General features: G+C 42.6%; 1 protein-coding gene across 1 annotated transcript in view; it reads right to left on the reverse strand.

Annotated features, from left to right (window-relative positions):
* Positions 1–8,482: 8,482 nt before the first annotated feature.
* LOC117903152 (irregular chiasm C-roughest protein) overlaps positions 8,483–19,479 on the reverse strand; it is a 43,315-nt gene continuing 32,318 nt past the window's right edge. Inside the window, exons 2-6 of the mRNA XM_034814988.1 lie at positions 10,661–11,693; positions 10,496–10,598; positions 10,290–10,417; positions 9,109–10,210; positions 8,483–9,042 (exon numbers count right to left, since the gene is read on the reverse strand). Of these exons, the coding sequence (XP_034670879.1) occupies positions 8,519–9,042; positions 9,109–10,210; positions 10,290–10,417; positions 10,496–10,598; positions 10,661–11,665 (2,862 nt within the window). The 5' untranslated portion in view covers positions 11,666–11,693 and the 3' untranslated portion in view covers positions 8,483–8,518. The remainder of the gene's footprint in view (positions 9,043–9,108; positions 10,211–10,289; positions 10,418–10,495; positions 10,599–10,660; positions 11,694–19,479) is intronic.

Here is a 19,479-nt window from a genome sequence, read left to right on the forward strand (position 1 = left end):
ATGTGCGTCTTGGAGTCCCAGGCCTCTGCCTGGAGTCCCGGCTAGTGCGTGTAGAACACGCAGCAGAAGCCCAAGTTACATGGGTATTAGTGCGTGTAGAGCGCGCAGCTAGAAGCTACATTTGTATAAGTGCGTGTAGCCAATGATTTTGTAGCGCTCCAAACCGGTTTTGTCTTCATTCACACGGACACTGCAAGCAATGTATGTGTTGGTGCGTTGACTTGCTGAACTGTGATGGAACGAAAATACGTTTTGATGATTTGATTTTGTTTTCGGGGATTGGCGTATGAACCTGACCTGCCGCAACATGTGCAGAATGAGGGGTGGGGGTTGGTGGCCAGACCCTTGGGGGTTGGAAAAAATAAATATACCAATAAAAGTTGTTATTGTATTTGAATGCTGTAATTGTTTTAAATGCAGATTTTATACTTCTTTATTCAAAATGGTATGCATATTATGGAAACGCCGTCGCTTCTCGACTTCGTTGCTGCCGAATTATCAACATTGTTACCAAATCCATCTTTTAAAGACAAATCATTTCAGATAAATAAAAACACATACATATATATATATGCATATACATGTGTATATATGTATATGTATGTACATACAACTTTTCAACTGCTGTTCTCGTCGTCGTTTCTGTTCTCGACTTCATGTGCGCTTTAATTGTTAGCGCTTGAAACCTTTTCATTTTTTTTTATTGCTTGTGAGCTGACATACCATCCCAAATTTATTTTGTGTGACCTTTATTTGCTTTATATAATTTTGGATGAAAGGGGTAACGGATATAAACATCTGAATATGTATACAAATAATGAATTACGCCAATTGACTTTGCGATGCAAATATTTCCCATTAAAGTATTCAGAGTCACGGTGTGAACAAGCAAGAAGTTTTGACGGAACGGGACATGGAGACATGTTTGCTGGCAAGGCGGCTGCCTTGCACATGTACACACACATTAACACTTGCACATTTTCCTCCGACTCCCATCGGCAAGTCGAGATTTGGACAACTGACCTCAAATTTGATGCCCGCGTACTAATTTTTTGTATATAAATATATATATATTGTAGTAGTAATAGTAATAGATCAAGAATGTATATATACTGTAAGGTTCTTGTCGGTTAAATATTATTTAATGAAATCGTAAATAACCAGCAAAAATGTTTACTTCCAGAAATCAATCTCAAATGTTCACAGATTCATAGAGTATACAATAAATAAATAAATTATTGACATATGTACATATAAGCCATTCCTTAATTTGTATTAAAATATCGATTGGGTGTCTCCATGTCCCGTTCCGTCAAAACTTCTTGCTTGTTCACACCGTGACTCTGAATACTTTAATGGGAAATATTTGCATCGCAAAGTCAATTGGCGTAATTCATTATTTGTATACATATTCAGATGTTTATATCCGTTACCCCTTTCATCCAAAATTATATAAAGCAAATAAAGGTCACACAAAATAAATTTGGGATGGTATGTCAGCTCACAAGCAATAAAAAAAAATGAAAAGGTTTCAAGCGCTAACAATTAAAGCGCACATGAAGTCGAGAACAGAAACGACGACGAGAACAGCAGTTGAAAAGTTGTATGTACATACATATACATATACATATACACATGTATATGCATATATATATATGTATGTGTTTTTATTTATCTGAAATGATTTGTCTTTAAAAGATGGATTTGGTAACAATGTTGATAATTCGGCAGCAACGAAGTCGAGAAGCGACGGCGTTTCCATAATATGCATACCATTTTGAATAAAGAAGTATAAAATCTGCATTTAAAACAATTACAGCATTCAAATACAATAACAACTTTTATTGGTATATTTATTTTTTCCAACCCCCAAGGGTCTGGCCACCAACCCCCACCCCTCATTCTGCACATGGTTCATACGCCAATCCCCGAAAACAAAATCAAATCATCAAACTTGGGCTTCTGCTGCGTGTTCTACACGCACTAGCCGGGACTCCAGGCAGAGGCCTGGGACTCCAAGACGCACATTTAGCGGTGACGTTTTGCTTCTTCAAAGCTGGATATCTATTATACTATTTGGTTAGTGCCCATATGCAGTATAATGACGCCCAGCATTAACCTTTCCAGGTTTTATGCAATAATTATAATTATTTAACTTACCCTCACCATAGTTTAGCAAATTTGTAAATTGTATCTTTCCTTCCTCTTGTGTACTTACATATATTTAATCTATTTTTATTCTTATTTCATATTCCAAAATTAGCAATTAATTCTAAATTGAAAATAAATATATGCACGAATAAATACTATAAACCATGCATTTTCTATACTACTAATATATTATATTTTATGTTTAGTTGTTCTCATGGGTTGTTTAAACTCCCTTCGCAAATGAAAAGAGCTTTCATGGTGCGAAATTTGTTCCAAAAACGAAAGTGTCGACAACAGGTAAATACATACGTCACAAAAATTCCAGTGGCGCCAGGTAAATTACACCGTTAATTTTAATCCTACGTGGGAAGTTCTGCCAGGGAAGTTCTCTCCTGTGTCTAAACGGTCAGGGAAATTCTCTCCTGCCAGAAGTTATCGCAAGCACTATTACGGATCCTTTTAACAGGTGCGAAAAAGGTGGGAGCTTCGGAAAGTTCGTCCTTTTTTACCTACATGCCATACCTTGCGGTCACATGCCAAGGAGAGGATTAAGTCAGCTGAGAGAGGATTACTTCAGCACGATCCTCTCTTCTCTCTTCTCATTTTTGCGGCTCAATATGAGCACAGAATCACAAAGAAATATACAAAAAAAAATATTTGTCCACACTTACATACACTCCCAATCAGACGAATAGACTCACGAGTTTTCAAAGTGAAAAAAGGTTTCTAAAAATCGAGCAGCGAATGATATGGGAGCAAATTTATTTTTCCATTAATCAAGATTCTTTTCCTTGTCTGAAACATAAAGAATTCGACTTCTAAGTGAAAAGAGTTTTTTTTTATGAATTATTTTGTGTAAACACCCCAAAAAAAGGCCCGTTTTAGCGATCACCGAATAGACTCAATAATGAATATTAGGCAAAATCTTTCAAAAGCTTTGTAATCAATTTTTTTTTATGATGTTTGGAGCTTAACTAATGATGTTTGTGGAAAACTTTTTTGGAACTGCTTTGTAATGTCCTTCAGGACATTAAAATTAAGGGGATTTCAAAGGGTTCAATTAAAGCTCGCTGCAGGCCTGTCTGATGCAATTATGTAATGGTTTAACTTCTTAAAATTGTTGACAGGACTCATATCCTTTACGTAAAAGCTATCCCCATGCGATCCCTGCAAAATTCTGATCAGGAGAGAAAAAAAACTTCCAAAATAGGTGAAAATTTGAGTCTTTCATCCACTTCTTTATCAATTTACAGTTATATTTCGTGCGAGTATCCTGGTGAAACTAGCCGTTCTATGTGACAAAAATGGTATTAGCATTGGGGTATTATTGAAAGGAGACAAAAGTTATCCTCTTACTGGGTCTCGCGCATTGTTGTCGCGCGTATCATGACACCGGAAACCGCATTTTTTGTATCCTTTTTTTATACCCTGTACTCGACGAGTAAATAGGGTATATTGTATTTGTGCGAATAACGGTTGTATGTAACGCACAGAAGGAAACGTTTCCGACCCCATAAAGTATATATATTCTTGATCAGCATCAATAGCCGAGTCGATAGAGCCATGTCTGTCTGTCCGTCTGTCCGTCCGTTCGTCTGTTCGTCTGTCCGTCCTGATGAGCGCCTAGTACTCAGAGACTATAAGAGCTAGAGCCACCAAATTTTGCATCCATACTTCTGTATGCTCACACTGTTACAAGTGTATTTCAAAAATTAGCCCCGCCCCTTTCCGCCCCCGCAAAAGGGCGAAAACCTCCCTCTGCTTCGCGCTGTTTATGGCCTCTCCCCCTGACACGTCTCTGCCTCTGCCACTGCCGCGACTCTGCAGTGGGTGTCTGTAGGGGAGGGTGGCGAGCTAAAGGAGCGTGTTGGCGTGAGCAGTGTTGTTGATGTAGATGACAGATGAAGAAAAAATGTAAAATTTGACAAATAACCGTTGAAGTGCAGATGTAGTACTGAGTGCCGGGTATAAAAGGTGTGACGCGTAAGAAACGTCTCACAAATCCCTTCTCGTTTTTTATAAAAAAAGTTTTAATTTCATGATCTAAGAAAAAAAGAAAATTGTTTGACTCGTTACAATAGTCCTTGGAGGACCATTCTGGTGTTGGGTTCCATTTGTTTTTATGGCGCACTTGACACCCGATTTGTTTCGTGGATGTTGAGTAAATCAGTAGGAAAGCTACTCTTAAAGTCCTTTGGTGAGATTCTGCAACATTTTTGTCACATAGAACGGCTAGTTTCACCAGGATACTCGCACGAAATATAACTGTAAATTGATAAAGAAGTGGATGAAAGACTCAAATTTTCACCTATTTTGGAAGTTTTTTTTCTCTCCTGATCAGAATTTTGCAGGGATCGCATGGGGATAGCTTTTACGTAAAGGATATGAGTCCTGTCAACAATTTTAAGAAGTTAAACCATATAATTGCATCAGACAGGCCTGCAGCGAGCTTTAATTGAACCCTTTGAAATCCCCTTAATTTTAATGTCCTGAAGGACATTACAAAGCAATTCCAAAAAAGTTTTCCACAAACATCATTAGTTAAGCTCCAAACATCATAAACAAAAAAATTGATTACAAAGCTTTTGAAAGATTTTGCCTAATATTCATTATTGAGTCTATTCGGTGATCGCTAAAACGGTCCTTTTTTTGGGGTGTTTACACAAAATAATTCATAAAAAAAAACTCTTTTCACTTAGAAGTCGAATTCTTTATGTTTCAGACAAGGAAAAGAATCTTGATTAATGGAAAAATAAATTTGCTCCACTATCATTCGCTGCTCGATTTTTAGAAACCTTTTTTCACTTTGAAAACTCGTGAGTCTATCCGTCTGATTGGGAGTGTATAACGTAAATCTTCACCCATTTCCTCGACTTTGATGTTCTATTTGATATTACTAGCTTGCAAAGACTTTCACCAGTGAAAAAAAATAATTTAATCCGATTAAAGAATCCATTTTGCTTATTATAAATACTCTTTTTTATTGGATTGCATACCTTATGACCTTATATTTTACAAATTTGTATTTGAATTTTTCAATAAAATCACCCCCTCTGGAAGCACGTGAGCACAAAAGAGAAAAAGAAATTATATTTTTTCCCGAATTGGAAAGGGAACATAAGGAAATATTATAATAAGCTCGGAGTGGTTTGGGGGCAGCTCTTCCATCCTTACAACATAATTGGGACTAGACTCGGTTTATACATTGTAATTACTCTTTCTTTTAAAGGAACACCGGATAATGATGAACAAATCATCATTGTCGTCTAAATAACTGAACTAATAAACGAAAAAATCACCATACAAATTCGAAAGAAAAATCCAAAAAAGTATAAAAAAGAGGCATACGTTTATTAAGAATATAATAACTAGAATAGCTAGAATAACTACCTTGTCGCCAGTACCGCTTTAAAAATTGGGATGTTACTCCCAGGCTTTCCAAGATGGACTGCCCCGATTCGATCCGGCGATCCTCATTTTATTGCCGGCGATCAGTTCTCTCTCAATACATAGATTTAAATAAATAATATAGGAGCAGAATTGAATGTAAATGAGTTTTAATTGGCGTAAACTACCAGAGCTGGCATTTTCTTTCAGCTTTAAATCCTTGGCCCGGAACCTTAAGAAAACAAGAACTTAAATAAAAAACATTTTCTTTGTAGCATTTTGAATTATTTTATTTCGTTTCTTTTTTTTTTTTTTTGGTTTTTTGTATGTATTTTTCATTTCAACTAGTTTGAGTTCTTTTTTGACTTAAGATTAAATTGAATTATCGTTTTCGTTTTGTTTTTCTTTCGTTTTCGTTTTCGTTTCTGCTTGCATGCTTTTTGCTTTTATACGCACTTCGTTCTTAGTTATCGTTTTGCTTTGCGGTTTGCATTTCACATTTTCCGTTTCCGTTTTCCTTGTCCTCTTTGTAATTATTCCAATATAATGTACTTGGCTTAATAGGATTTTGTTTTCTTGGTTTTTAGTTTGTTTTTGTTTTGTTTTCCATTTAACTGCTATTTAATTGAACGCTTAATTGAATCGTTTGACAATTTATCCGAAAAATGTAATTTACTTCTGCGTCTGTTTTCTTTTCAGTTGAATTTTGTTTTGTAAATGGAAAAAGCTCTGCGCATAGCTCTCAAGGAAATAATAGAATAGAAATCGAGTGAATAAATTAAGAATCAATAAAAAAAAAACATTTAAAGCATTTTCTGTAGTTAATCTAGATAAATATGCAATTGTGTATGTATATTTGTGTACATGTTTAATAATAATAAAAAAAATAAATTACAGTATTGGCTTAATGTTATAAGAACCCAACCAGGAATCATAAGGCAGCATTTCGTGTTCAAAAGTTTTCGCTTCACATATTCCACTTATCGATTTTATATTTTATATTTTTCTTGTTTTTTTTTTGGTAGATCGCTCAAATGTTTTACAAATTGTGTCTAAGCTTTTTTTAAATGTTACGTTTAAAATTGTTTTGCATATATGTATGTATGTATTTATTTTTATAAGTAGGCTTAATCCGCTATGCTGACAAAAAAAAAACAAAAAAATATATAGATAAGTTTATGTACGGCTCGTTCCGCCTCGCTCTAAACTTAGTTACTAATTTTATTTAAGCGTTGACATACACATATATGCGCTATGTTCGATATCCATATACATATGTATGTACATATTTCGTTTGCTTTTGTTTTTATACATAATTGATTTAATGTTAAATTTCATTTACTTTCTTAAGGGCTAGACAAAAAAAGATTTCTAAGTTTTCACATTTATGCTGGGGCGATGTATCCGCTGTGTATATCCGATACCCGGTCAAGTCTGGAGTATGTTCTTTTACTATATTTATATTTATATTTTTATTTTTATTTAATGCATGTATATTGTGGGTCAATGAATTGGGCAGAAAAGTGCAGCATACAATCGATTGAAATTTAGATGGAAATAATTTGCCCAAGGCAGTACAATTTAATGCCACAAATCGATGAGGCCTATATACAATATGTAAAATTTCAATTATGTGCATTAGATGTGTCCCTGTAGCCAGCCATCTGAATGTTGACTAGTTTTGGGCTTTAATTTCCGTTCAATCTGGACATGCTCAAGCGGCAAAAAGATCGCCCTCCCCCCAACCCACTCTAAAATCTAGTTCGACTTTCTAGTTTATAAATATTTTCCATACTGTTTTTTTTACACATTTTCTGCTATTTTTTCTATTTACTCTAAGCAATTGCCTTTGACCCCACACAAAAAAGTATTCCCCACTTTCTTTTATAATTGAAGGACTTCTTACAGTTCGGATATGGATATATGTATAACATTGGATGTTTGCACGATATGTGTACGTGTGTGTGTTGTCTGTGTTTCTGTGTTTTTTTTTTTGGCTAAGCTTGACCGGGTTAAGGGTCAAATTCAGCTCCGCTTACTCTTCAATTATTCTCATGCTTCATTTTTGCTATGCCTTTGTTACTCGTTCTCGTTTCTCGTCTGTTTACTCGTTCCTTTTCTGTTCTTTTTTCATTTGTTTTTCTCTACCTTGTTTACTGTTTTTATTCACTTTATTTGTAAGTCTAAAAATTTAATCAATTTTGGCTTAGAAATTGTGTTCTGTTTTTGTTTTTGTTTTTCTTTCGTTCGCTCTTTTGTTGTTTCTGTTTTCCAAGCTTTATCTTTATTTTGTGAGTTTCTTTCTTTTACTTGGAACTAACTACAGGCATTTATTTAATGATTACATTTATGATTATATTTATATTTAAGTTCATTGAAATTGTTCTTCGTTTATCTTTTTTGTTTCGCTTTTAAAATTGTTTAGTTGTTTTCTTCCATGCTGCCAGCTCGCTGTTTTAAAATGAACTTTTGAAGTTTTGTAGTTCGATACGTTTCGCTTTAATTGATAGGGATCTCCGCCTCCCTCCGCCTTGCCAACATCATTGACAATAAGTAGCTTAAAATTTGCACTAATTGATATAATTTGCCATTCATTTCGTTTGTTTTTGCTTTGTTTATCCAACGAGAGCTGTCCTCTTTCCATAAAATAATTAACGCTATAAATCACAATACGGTTTTGTTTTTTTCTTTCCTTCTTTCTTTCCTCTTGTATATGCACTATGTATATAGTATAGATATATGTATGTATGTATGTGTATATAGTATATAATATATATGATTGGAAAAAAAAATCATTACACACTCGCTTAGGTTGCTAGACGTTTTCTTTTCCTTTTTTCTGCTATAGACATTTAAAATACAAATTTGCGGGTATGCTAATGGCTCTCTAATGCGTTTTTATTTATAGTGGGGGCTTCTGGGGGCTAAGTCGTGTCTGTGTAAATCGGTAGCATCCGAGTGGAGGCGCTCCTGCTGCTACTTAGACATGTGTGGCCAGTGGGCCCTTCTGTGTGTGTCCCTTGCCATTGTTGGACAATATAAACTGCCCGGATGGACTCTGTGCACACTGCCCGGCGACACCCGACTGTGCCAATGGTGTGGCAGCCAGCGTGTTGCTGCTGGCTGTTAAATTTGAGCTGCTGCCGCTCACACTGCCGCCAGGAGCGCCAGCGCCAGCGCCAGCAGCCCCAGGGCCGCCAATGCCGCTGTTTAGGCTCGCCGCTGCCGAGCCAATGCCAGCGGACAGGACACCAGCATTGGCCGGACTAGTGTGTAGGGTGGCGCCTGTCAGCGAGGCGCCATGGCCATGGCCGTAGTGCTTGATGCCGCCATTCGAGTGGTGATGGCGTGCAGCATGGTAGGGCGGTGGGGCTGGCGTAGCCGCTGGATTGGCGGTGCTTGGCGGTGGCAATGGTGGCAAAATCGAGGAGTTTGTGCGTAAATACGGATTGCCATAAATGGCGCTGAAGCGACTATCGATGCCGTTCTGTAGTAGAGGTTGTCCTGCAAACGAGAGAGCGAGAGATGAAATGAAATGAGTTGCAATGGAGAGGGGACAGACAGACATACCCATAAATCCATTTGCCTGCTGGGATTGCTGCTGCTGCTGCTGCTGATCGTGACGTTGATTGCGCGGTAGACTGGCACCACCTCCACCACCGAGGGCAGCAGCGGCTCCCACACCGCCAACACCGCCCACGGCGGCAGCCGAGTGTGGCAATGTGGCAGAGTTCTTGCCACCAGAGCTCTTCACGGACTTGCCTGCTTCGCCGGGTGGGCTATAGTCGAGGGCGTATTCAAAGTAGTGGGCGTATCCATTGGCGGATGTCTCCTTGTAGGCGTTCTCCTGATGGTTCTTTAGATTTTTAATGTGACACTGGCGATTGTAGCGGTCGGTAAAGTCACCCGAGAAGCGCTCATCGAACTTAACAGGCCCGGCCAGGGGCACACCCAGTGTGGCGCCCTTCATCTGCACATCTGGCATGGGCGATTGGTTGAGGGTAATGGCCAGCGCCTCGCTGCCCGCCTCAGAGTACTCCACATCGTAGGCCTTGGAGCGCAATTCGCTCTTCAGTTCGTTCAGTTTGTCGCCGCCGCGTGATGCCTCCGGTATGACGTCCGCGGGCATGGGCTTCTTCCGGTTCCTGCGCTTCGTGTACACCACAACGATCATCACAATCATCAGTATGATGGCCACGGAGAACACCGAGCCCATGACGACCAGCAAGACGGGTATGTTGCCAGGCTCACGCACCACGGTGATCAGCAGCGAGTCGCTGCCATACGAATTCATCACGGTACAGTTGTACTTGCCAAAGTGAGTTGCACGACTCTCGCGGATGATCAGCGCTGCGCGTACACCCTCCGGCAGGTGCTGCTCCTCGAAGATGTATATGTCCGGGTCGGCGCTGCTCATGTTGATCACTTTGTTCTCGAAGGACCACAGGATTTGCTCTGCCTTCGGTATGCTAAAGGCCAGACACTCAATCTTCACCTTGTTGCCCACGGCGCCAAACTGAACCTTGTGCGAGGTGATGATGGGTGCACGCTTCACGTGTATCAATGCCTCGGCGCCAATTTCGGGGAATCCAGTGACCTCTGCCCTACAAATATACCGTCCAGCCGTCTCGCTGCTCACTTTGATTTTCAACTCCGTGCCGCGGCCAACAACCTACAGGGGGAAAAGAGTAGAAAGAGCTTCATGCATAAGTTTTGTGTCCCTCTCTTCCCTTTCTGATCAATCGTCATACCTGAGCGGAATTCTCGTTAACCCATTCGATTTCAGGCGTTGGATTGCCGGCCACCTCGCAGCGCATGCTGACAGTCGCGCCCAGGTCAGCCTCTACGGTTTGTGGACGCTTGCGAAAAACGGGTCCAACTGCAAGGAAACAATCAGTCAATCAGTCGCTACTCGCCACTCGCCACTCGCTACTCGTTACTCGTTGCTCCAACTTACAGCTTATGTCCAGGGTCTCGCTCTCCTCGCTCTTGCCAACGGCATTGACCACCTCGCACTTGACAATCGAATCGTGATACGAACGCGTGACATTGTGAATAATCTGCAATGGAAACAGGGCTGAGTAAGTGCTATCAATGGTGGAATTACAGGCAATAGACTCACCATTTTGGTGGTGAAATCTCCCGTCATGAGTTCGTCATTGATGAACCATCGGTAGCTGACTTCGGGCGGATTGGCATCGGCCTGGCAGCTGAGCATTACCTCGGCGCCCTCCGGTATCTTGCCACCGGCCATTGCGCCTTCCACCACAGACACGGACACCTTGGGGGCGTACTTGACTTCGAGCAGCAGCTTGGCGGACTTGTAGGTGCGATCGGCGGTGTTCTGAGCCTGACACGTGAACGTCGTGTTGTGGTGCTCCTTCTTGGGCGCCAGCTTGAGGATGGATTTGGCGGTGATGCGGCGAGAATCGGAGAGCGGTTCCTTCACGTACTCAATGCCCTTGGTGAGGACATTGCCAAGGCCATCGATCCAGGTAATCTCGGCGGCGGGCTTGCCGCCCACCGACACACACTCCAGCTCGATTTCACGATCCTCTGTCGTAACCATGTAGTCGCCTTGCAGTATCTTTGGGGCTTCGGGGGGCACCAGCACCGTGAGCTTGGCAAATCTCGAACGTATGCCCTGTTCGCCCTGCGGTCCGGGTCCCACCTGGCACTGGTACTTGGCATCGTCGTCGAGCATCAGCGGATAAATGTCAAGCGAGAAGTCACCCTCCTCGTCACTGCCCACCATCGAGTAGCGCTCGAAGCCGCTCAGATTGCGATGCTGTCCCAGGCCAAAGTCATCCTTGGTCCACTGCAGTGCCCCAACTTTCTCCATCACGCGGCAGGGCAGCGTCACGCGTGAACCCACAACAGCTGTCTGATCCTGTGGCTCCATGGCAAACTGCTGACCGCCATTTTCGCCGCTTCTCGGCTTGTTGTCATCGTTGGCCGACGCTGAGGCCACTGAGGCCGATGATTCGCCGTGGTGTGCATTGTTCTGATTGTTTTTGTTCTTATTCTTGGACTTGGCCAGCACGGAGACGGGCAGTAGGGCCACCTCGAGCAGCAGTACGGCCAGGGGTAGCACCCGCAGCAGCTGACTTTTGCGCATTTTCTTCATTTTAGCCACCGCAGAATGGCTAATACGGCTGCAAAGAGAGCAATTCAAAGGGGGAAAATTAATTTAATTTTATTATTCAGATTTTATTTGCTTAATCTGAACATGAGCGCCATCTAGCATTGGTTTAATGTCAGCGTTTAAGCGCCATCTGGCTGGCTGGCGCCAGTTAGCGTTGATTTAATGGAAGCCTGCTAGCGCCATCTGTCCGGAAGTCCAGTTTTTTGCATGCATCTTCGTCAGATGGCGCTAGCAAAGGTTTCATCAGCATGTAAGATAGATGGCTCTTCAGTTTCTCGCTCGATCGGACTGAATATGGAAAGCTTCTCTTTCACTCTGGATGGGAAGGGATTTTGTAGTCGTAAATAAATAAATATGCTACGTTATATATGTACATATGTATGTATGTATATTTTATATTTTTATTAAATTTAGTTCCGCGTATTCCTTTTTAATTGAATTACAGCACCCGAACAGAGCTCGGTCCTCTCTTTCTGCATGCAATTCGAATTAAATCAACAGCGAAAAACAAACTTTATAAAAAATAATTATCGGACAAACAAAACGGGGCAAAAGGTGCAGTCAGCCACCCACCATTCAGCCCGCTGGCTGCACGCTTGCCTGCCGCCGCCGCTCACATGGCAAACGAATGCAATCAAATTTGTTTTTGTGGGTCAAGTTTAAACCAAATGAACAAGAAGCGGTGCTTGGCTGGGTACATGCGTGAACGTGTGCGTGAACATAACTGTATGGGAGTGCCATCTGTAACACGACTTTTGGAATACCCAAAATAATAATGATTTAGCTGTGAAAGAAGCGATGGAAGTCCCTACAGCTTCTCGATTGTGGCAATATTTATGCAATAATTTTGTGTTAATTATTCCCTGTGCTCTAGAGTCTAGAGAGTCGATATACCCGCTGTGCCACGAGTGCTACCTTGAAAGCTTAAACTCACTGCTGTGTGGGGGCAGAGGGCAGCAGAGACAGGAATGCGTGGGTTGTCAGTTGTCTGGATTTGGTGGCATCAACTGCAGGACGCAAAAACAGCAACAGCAACAGCAACAGAAACAGCGACATAAGCAGCACTGACGGCAGCAGGCAGCAGGCAGACAGTCAGAAACGGACGTCAGCAGCAGCGGGGGGGACGGATGAACGTCAGCTGCAGCTTGCTGCCATAACTGCAGGAGTGCAAACCCATAACTGTAACTGTAACTGTAACTGTAAATGTAAGTCCTGTGGTCGTTTGCCGTGAAATTGAAACATATTCGCGCGCAGCTTTGCACGCGTATCTGCCTTCAGTTTATTTTTTTTACCGCTGCTTTTCCGCCCACTGTGAATGCATGCCACACACACACACACACACACACACACCGAAACACAAACACAAACATATGTTCCCTTTTTGTGGCTCTTCTTTTGGCTTTTCCTTTTTATTTTATTTTTTATTTTGCCTCCTCTCCTTTTCATGCGATTGTTCGTCCGGTTTTGGCCTTGGCATTTGCGGCTTTTGTTTGCTTTTTGTCTTTTATTTATTCTATTTCTTTTGGCGTTCACCATTTTTTTGTTTGTTCTTTCTGCTTGTTTGTGTTCCAAGGACCTTAAAGCTGCCTGCCTACAAGAACTTGTAGGTGGGGGGAGATACAACTAAAGCTGCGTTTGCGAGAAATCTGAATTTTTCTGTGTGAGATTTCATGTGAATTGGGCGCTTCATTTAGCACTCATTATTAAGAGAGTTTTTCGCTAAAGCTTTGATGCATTTTCGCTTGATTTTGGAATTTAAATGAAGTTTTAAATTTATACTTTGATGGCCCCCCCGTTGGAGCATTCCTTATGGCATTTCCCATCATTCGCTTCTCTCTTTGATGCATTTAAATCGCATAAATGATGTACCAAATAAGTGAGTACCAAATACGATATATTATGCGATAATTGCTTCAGTTTAGTTGGTTTAGTTGCATTTAGCACCTTTTCCTTTGCCAGTTGTGCACCTCCTGCTGTTCCTGTTCCTATCGCGTTGGCGGTTTGGTGTACACGTGCTATCCATTGTTCCACACAAAAACACAGCACACAGCGCACAGCCCATCCCACTCCTCCGCCCGAATCATTAACTGCGTCGACATCTAACCAAAAAGGTAATGCTAACGATTTCATCAAATTGGCGCCCACGGAAAGGCCAAAAGAAAGCACAGTTCAGGTTCAAACACAACAACAACAACAACAACAAAAAGAAAAGAAAAAAACAAAGAACAAAGAAAAAGAAAGCAAAGAGAGAAGCGAGAAGCGAGCGCGCAGCTCACGAATGAAATGTGCCAAAAGACAGCACTGACCAGGGCATTTATATCCCAATATCCCCACCATATACATATATCCTCTTACATATACATATAGCAGCTCCGCAACCCAACCCAACCATATCCTCCATATCGCTGTATGGCTATCCTTTTCACTCCGCTGCAATCGCAACGCACGGACCTGGGCCTGGTCTATTTTTTATGGCCTTTTCATTTGACTACCCCGTGTGGGCAGGAGCGAAGGGCATTCCCACTAGCTGAACGCAGAGGAAGTATATAGCATATAGAGAATTCGATATGGATATAGCATAGAATATAGATACAGAAACAATCAGAAACAAATAATCATCAACGTGGCATAAAAGACACTTTAATCCCTGCCCTAATTTGCCTTTCTGCTCCTCAGTTTCCTACCCATAACTTCATGGAATTATGTTGCATTTCTTTCTGCATTCGATTATTATTCAGTTAGAAAATTCCCCGATGGCTCGGGGCGAGCGTATTTGTATCGTCGTTACCTGACTTTTCTTTTGTTTTCTTTCTGGTTTGTGTTCGGAGGTTCTCTGTTGCTTGTTTACCAGCACCAGCCATGATTTACGGCATTTGCACTTTGACTGTGACTGTCCGCGTTCCTCCCTGTCCCTGTCCCTGTCCGTGTCCGTGTCCCTGTCCGTGTCCGTGTTGGGCAAGTACGGGTCGAAGTGCGGCTCCGAGTACGACTCTGTTTGTGTGTTGCTGTACGCGAACACGAGTCCGGGCTGTGGCTCAGAAGTGCCCGGCATATATAGAGCCGGAAATGCCCGGCGTGCGTATGTGCCAGGTGATATACAGACGCGCGGGGGACTGTGGGTCTTGGTCTGGAAAAACTTTGGATAGTGCTCGGATACGGATACTGAGAGCCGGGTGCCGGGCGCCGGGCGCCGGAATCCCCACCGTGTTCTTTTCGCTGCCAGCAATATGCTTGCCTAAATTATTAAAATTTATAATAAAATTTTTATGACCATAAAAGGCCAAGCGCCACACCATCAGAAAGAAAAGCCTCTTTGCCCGTGCACTCAGTTCACTCCTGCTGGCTGGCTGCCCTGCTGCCTGGCTGGACGTTGTGTCCATTTGGTCCTTGGGCCGGACTGGACTGAAAGTTGTACAGGAAATGACTGGACATGATTTTTCGTGCACACATAACTTTTGTTTTTAGTTGCGGTAGATTTTCGTTGGATAGTAAAAACCACTTCCCCGATAGTCTCCTGCTGGACGGACACCTACTGGCTCCTCTGCACAGTCGGCGGGGACTTCCCTTTGAGTTTATGTTGCGTGCTTGGGGCCTGGAGACTGAAGGTGGACTCTCGACTCTGGGCTTTGGGCTCTCGGTCTCGGGTTTCGCCAAAAGTTGTCCCTTTATGTTGTACTTGCAGGCGAGAGACATTAAAATTACTTAAGGTCTCCGCTCCGCTCTGCTCTGCTCTCAGTCTCTGTCACTTGACTTTTTGTTGCTGTTTTTTTTTGTTGGGCTTTAAGACGGATTTAAGATCCGTCAACTTGTCGGAAAGATTTCTAGGTAGAAGCAGATCTTTCTTTGTGCTTGAGAACGATTTGAAAGACACTTTCTTTAGGGATTGACTCCTGTTTTTCCTGAATGTTTTGTGTGTAAAATGTACATAAATAAATGAATAAAATTTTTAACTTTTAAAAATATTTGAAAAATGTTATTAAATCTAAGCTTGCATGTTTTTGTGCCTGTTTTATTGCTGTTGCATTCCAGTTGTGTTTGAGTTTCATTTATGTTTTATTCCTGTTTAATTTCTATTTGATTCCCGTTTTATTCCTGGTTTATTCCTTTTTCATTCCTTTTATATTACAGTTTCATTCCTCTGTTATTCCCGCTTTATTCCTTTTTTTATTCCTGTTTTTCCCCCTTTTTCCCCCAGTTGTATAAGCTTTATATTCCAATTTTCCTATTTTACTTTTCTTTTCTTTTATTCCTCTTTTGTTCTTGTTTTATTCCCGTTTTATTCCTATTGTATTCCTCTTATATTCCTGTTATTTTCCGGTTTCATTCCTCTTTTATGCCCGTTGTATTCCTGTTTTACTCTTATTTTATTAACGTTTTTCTGTTGTTAACTTCTTTGACACAGTCTCCCCGTTTGTTGTGTCGCTTTTCAACACCTTTTTGACCGTTTAATGGCCAAGGGTTCTCTCTGTTGCAGCTGTCATTGGCAGCGAGTGAGTCTGTTTGTTTATGGGAAATTTGTGCAGCATTTGCCGTATTTGATTTCCTCTTCTTAGCCTAGCTTTGCTTTACTCTATCATTCCACTTCGAACAACCTTTTGTTTCACAGATTCTCCGAGCCAAGACTCTGTTGTAGGAACTTAACACGGGAGCTGGGCACCTCAGGGCACGACAAACGCTAATGACAAAAACACACACACACACACACAAACACACACAAGGAGGAGGGGTAACATTATGCTAATTAGAATACCTCACGAAGGAATAATTCGTTGGAAATATCTCTCCTTTTTTTCGCCGGCAAAGCAAAGCAGCAAATGGGAGCAAACAAAGAGGGGAAAAGAGAGAAAAGCCTTCCCCCCTTTTCAGTGGAAAAACTGCGTCACACAGTGCCGAAACAGAACTAACACTATTTATCACCCTCTTTCTCACCTCACCTCTCTTTCGCTCTCTCTTTCATTCACTCACTGACAATCGTTCCCTTTGTTTCGCTAACTCTGCCCTGTGTGTGTGTCTCTGACTGTGTTTGGGCTGTCATTTGATTATTATCCTTTTCCTCGCCAAGAAATCAAAGCCGAAACACGGGATACACTTTTGTGTGTGTTTCAGGCGTCTCTCGAGACACGTCTCTGAGGCCAGACTGGAGACAGCAATATAAATATCCAGCAAATATCCTCTAAAAGGGCACACAAAACGCCACACAACATCCACGAAACAACCACTGGGAACAGTTGAAAGCAAATACTGTTCCCAGCGCCCCCTGAAACTCTAATCAAATTTATACGCTACCTTCCGCCCCTCTCTCTCCCCCTTTCGCGTTTCTTTAGCCATAAATTAGTGAGCGAACATTTCACAGCCCTTCAAGGAGTGGGGGGCTGGTGGCAATGTGAGTTATGTGGGCGTGGCAGTGCCAATAAATTCATCAATTTAACCAAAAAATAAAAGAAGAAAAATAAACAAGCGAAACAAGGACTAGAACAAGCAGCAGCAGGAGGAGGAGTTTTGGCAGAAAACACACATAAGAAAAGTTTACGCGACGCCTTAATACTTATACCAGCCACGCCCACCAACCCAACAGCTTCCGCCTGGCTGGCAGCAACAACAACAACACCCCAACCGACACTCCAGCCAATGCCACAGTCCCAGCTCCAGTCCCTGCTCCAGCCCCAGCCCCGACCGCTTCTGCAGAAACCTTTTAATTGAATATTAATAACAAAATCCTGCATATTAAACAGAAGGACCAGCAGCAAGCAGCAAGCAGCAACCAGCACCAGCACAAGCGGCGCAGCGTTGCCCTAAGGACGAGCAGTGAGCCACAGAAAGGACTAAAACCTTTTGTTAATATATGCACACATCTGTAGCTGGTGGCTGTGTCTTCGGAGCTGTAGCCATAGCTCTATCTCTGTAGCTGTACCTCAGAGTGTGCCTTCTGTGTGCGTGTCTCTCCGTTCTGGCCGCTGTATTATGGCTAAGAGCACGTCTCCATGCTGGCCAAAGCGAAGTCCCCGCACTCTGGACTGGGGCTGGACTGCTGCTGTTGCTGATGATGTCAAATGTTAATGCAATCAAATTGGAACCTCATTCAATTGGGAGACGGAGAGAGAAGCAGAACGAGAGGGACAGGGACAGGGACAGGGAGATGGAGAGGCAGATGGAAGGGCGGCCAGCTGGCGTATAGCGAAAACTAGCACTAAATTCAATTATGCATGTGGGGCGTGGGTATGGGGATCTCCGCATCTCGTTGGCGCAGTGCTAGGACACGGCCAAAAACGTGTCCTTCTTCCAGCGCGTTAACTTAATATTTGAGCGTTAGACCTTTAAGGAAAACCAAGCCGAAAAACTGATTAGCAACTGCGGAAAACGTTGAGCCATGCTCAGCGCTTAATAAAACAAATTGAAAATAATAATTTGAAGCAATCTTCCTGCTCCTTGAACTCCTTGCAGCGCAGCCTCAAAGTTCAATCGAATATTCACGTTAATTACACTTTGAGAGTTTTGCTCAGTTTGGCGGTACAAAATGCAATCAGTTTTCAATTAGAATTTGTATTCTTTTCAATCAATTTGAATGGCGGGCAGGTGGGCAGCTTGGGGCAGCGAGGGGTAAATAGTTTGCCCACCCCCCACCAATGGGTCAAGCAAGGCCAAGAGTTGAACTTTACCCATGGCCCTTTCTTGTAGTTGCTGTGGCTCTGGCTTAATAGAGGTGCTAAAGCCGGCTCTTGTTGTTGTTGTTGTTGTTGCTGTTGCTGCTGGTGGGAAGAAGTGCTGCCAGTGGCGGCATGGAGCGGGAGCGGGAGCGGGTGCGGGAACAGGGGGGGTACGCTTTGCTTTATTGTTATAGCGCAAACAATTTCGTGTCATCCGCAATTAGGCAGGTTCAGGCTCGCGTAATATCGATTTAATTGCGCTCCGTTGCCTCAGCGAGCGGGGGGTGTGTGTGTGTGTACGTAGACTAGGACTTCCAGTTGGTTGGCTTAGCAAGTGGACGGACGGGCTGGCAGTGGATTCGCATGCGAATGCAGTGTGTGTGGTGGGGGAGGGTGGGGGGGAGGGGCTCCAAAACGAATTGAAAAGAAAGCGAGTGCGACACGCATATGCCCAAGGCAGCCAAGGCAAATAGTTGCAGGGGAATACGTACAAGAGCGAGAGAGCGCGCAAGAGAGAGAGAGAGCGCAAAAAGAGAGTCCAAGGTGAGTTTGCTCTGTCTCACTCTCTCTCGCGCTTTCTAGCGCTTGTCTCTCTGAGCGCGTGGTGAATAAGTTGTTGGTGGTACTCCCCACAGCGGACGACTTCAGCTTGTTCGTGAATTCACCTGGAGCCAAACGATCAGCTGCTGATCTTTCTGCGTCTTTTTTAAAAGCTTTTTCCATTTTATTTGCAGTCCTAGAAATGGTTGGTGCGGGTGTTTGTGTGTGTTTTTGTGTCAATTCATTCAAAATGATGTCACTGCCTAATGGGAAATGTGTACAGCGGAATCAATGTCAGTCGCAAAATGTAGCAACAAAAATTGATGCCTGCAGCAGAGTGGAGCAGAACAACAGGCCATAAAAGCGCGCCTCCATTTGTGACCGTGTCTGTCAGGCATACATACATATGTACATACATATGTACATATGTACATTTCTGCATGTTTGTAGGCGTTTTGTAAGCAACAAAAAAGGAGAAGAAATTGTTTATTACACAGCAGCAGCAGGCAGGTTCTTCTATCTCCTATTCGCTTGCTCCCCCGCCAAACAATAACAACAAAAAAAGAGAAACTCCTGTCCGCTGGGCGCCTTGCCTTAGACTGTTCCACCCAC

The sequence above is a fragment of the Drosophila subobscura genome, chromosome A (assembly GCF_008121235.1).
Source record: "Drosophila subobscura isolate 14011-0131.10 chromosome A, UCBerk_Dsub_1.0, whole genome shotgun sequence".
NCBI lineage: Eukaryota > Metazoa > Arthropoda > Insecta > Diptera > Drosophilidae > Drosophila > Drosophila subobscura.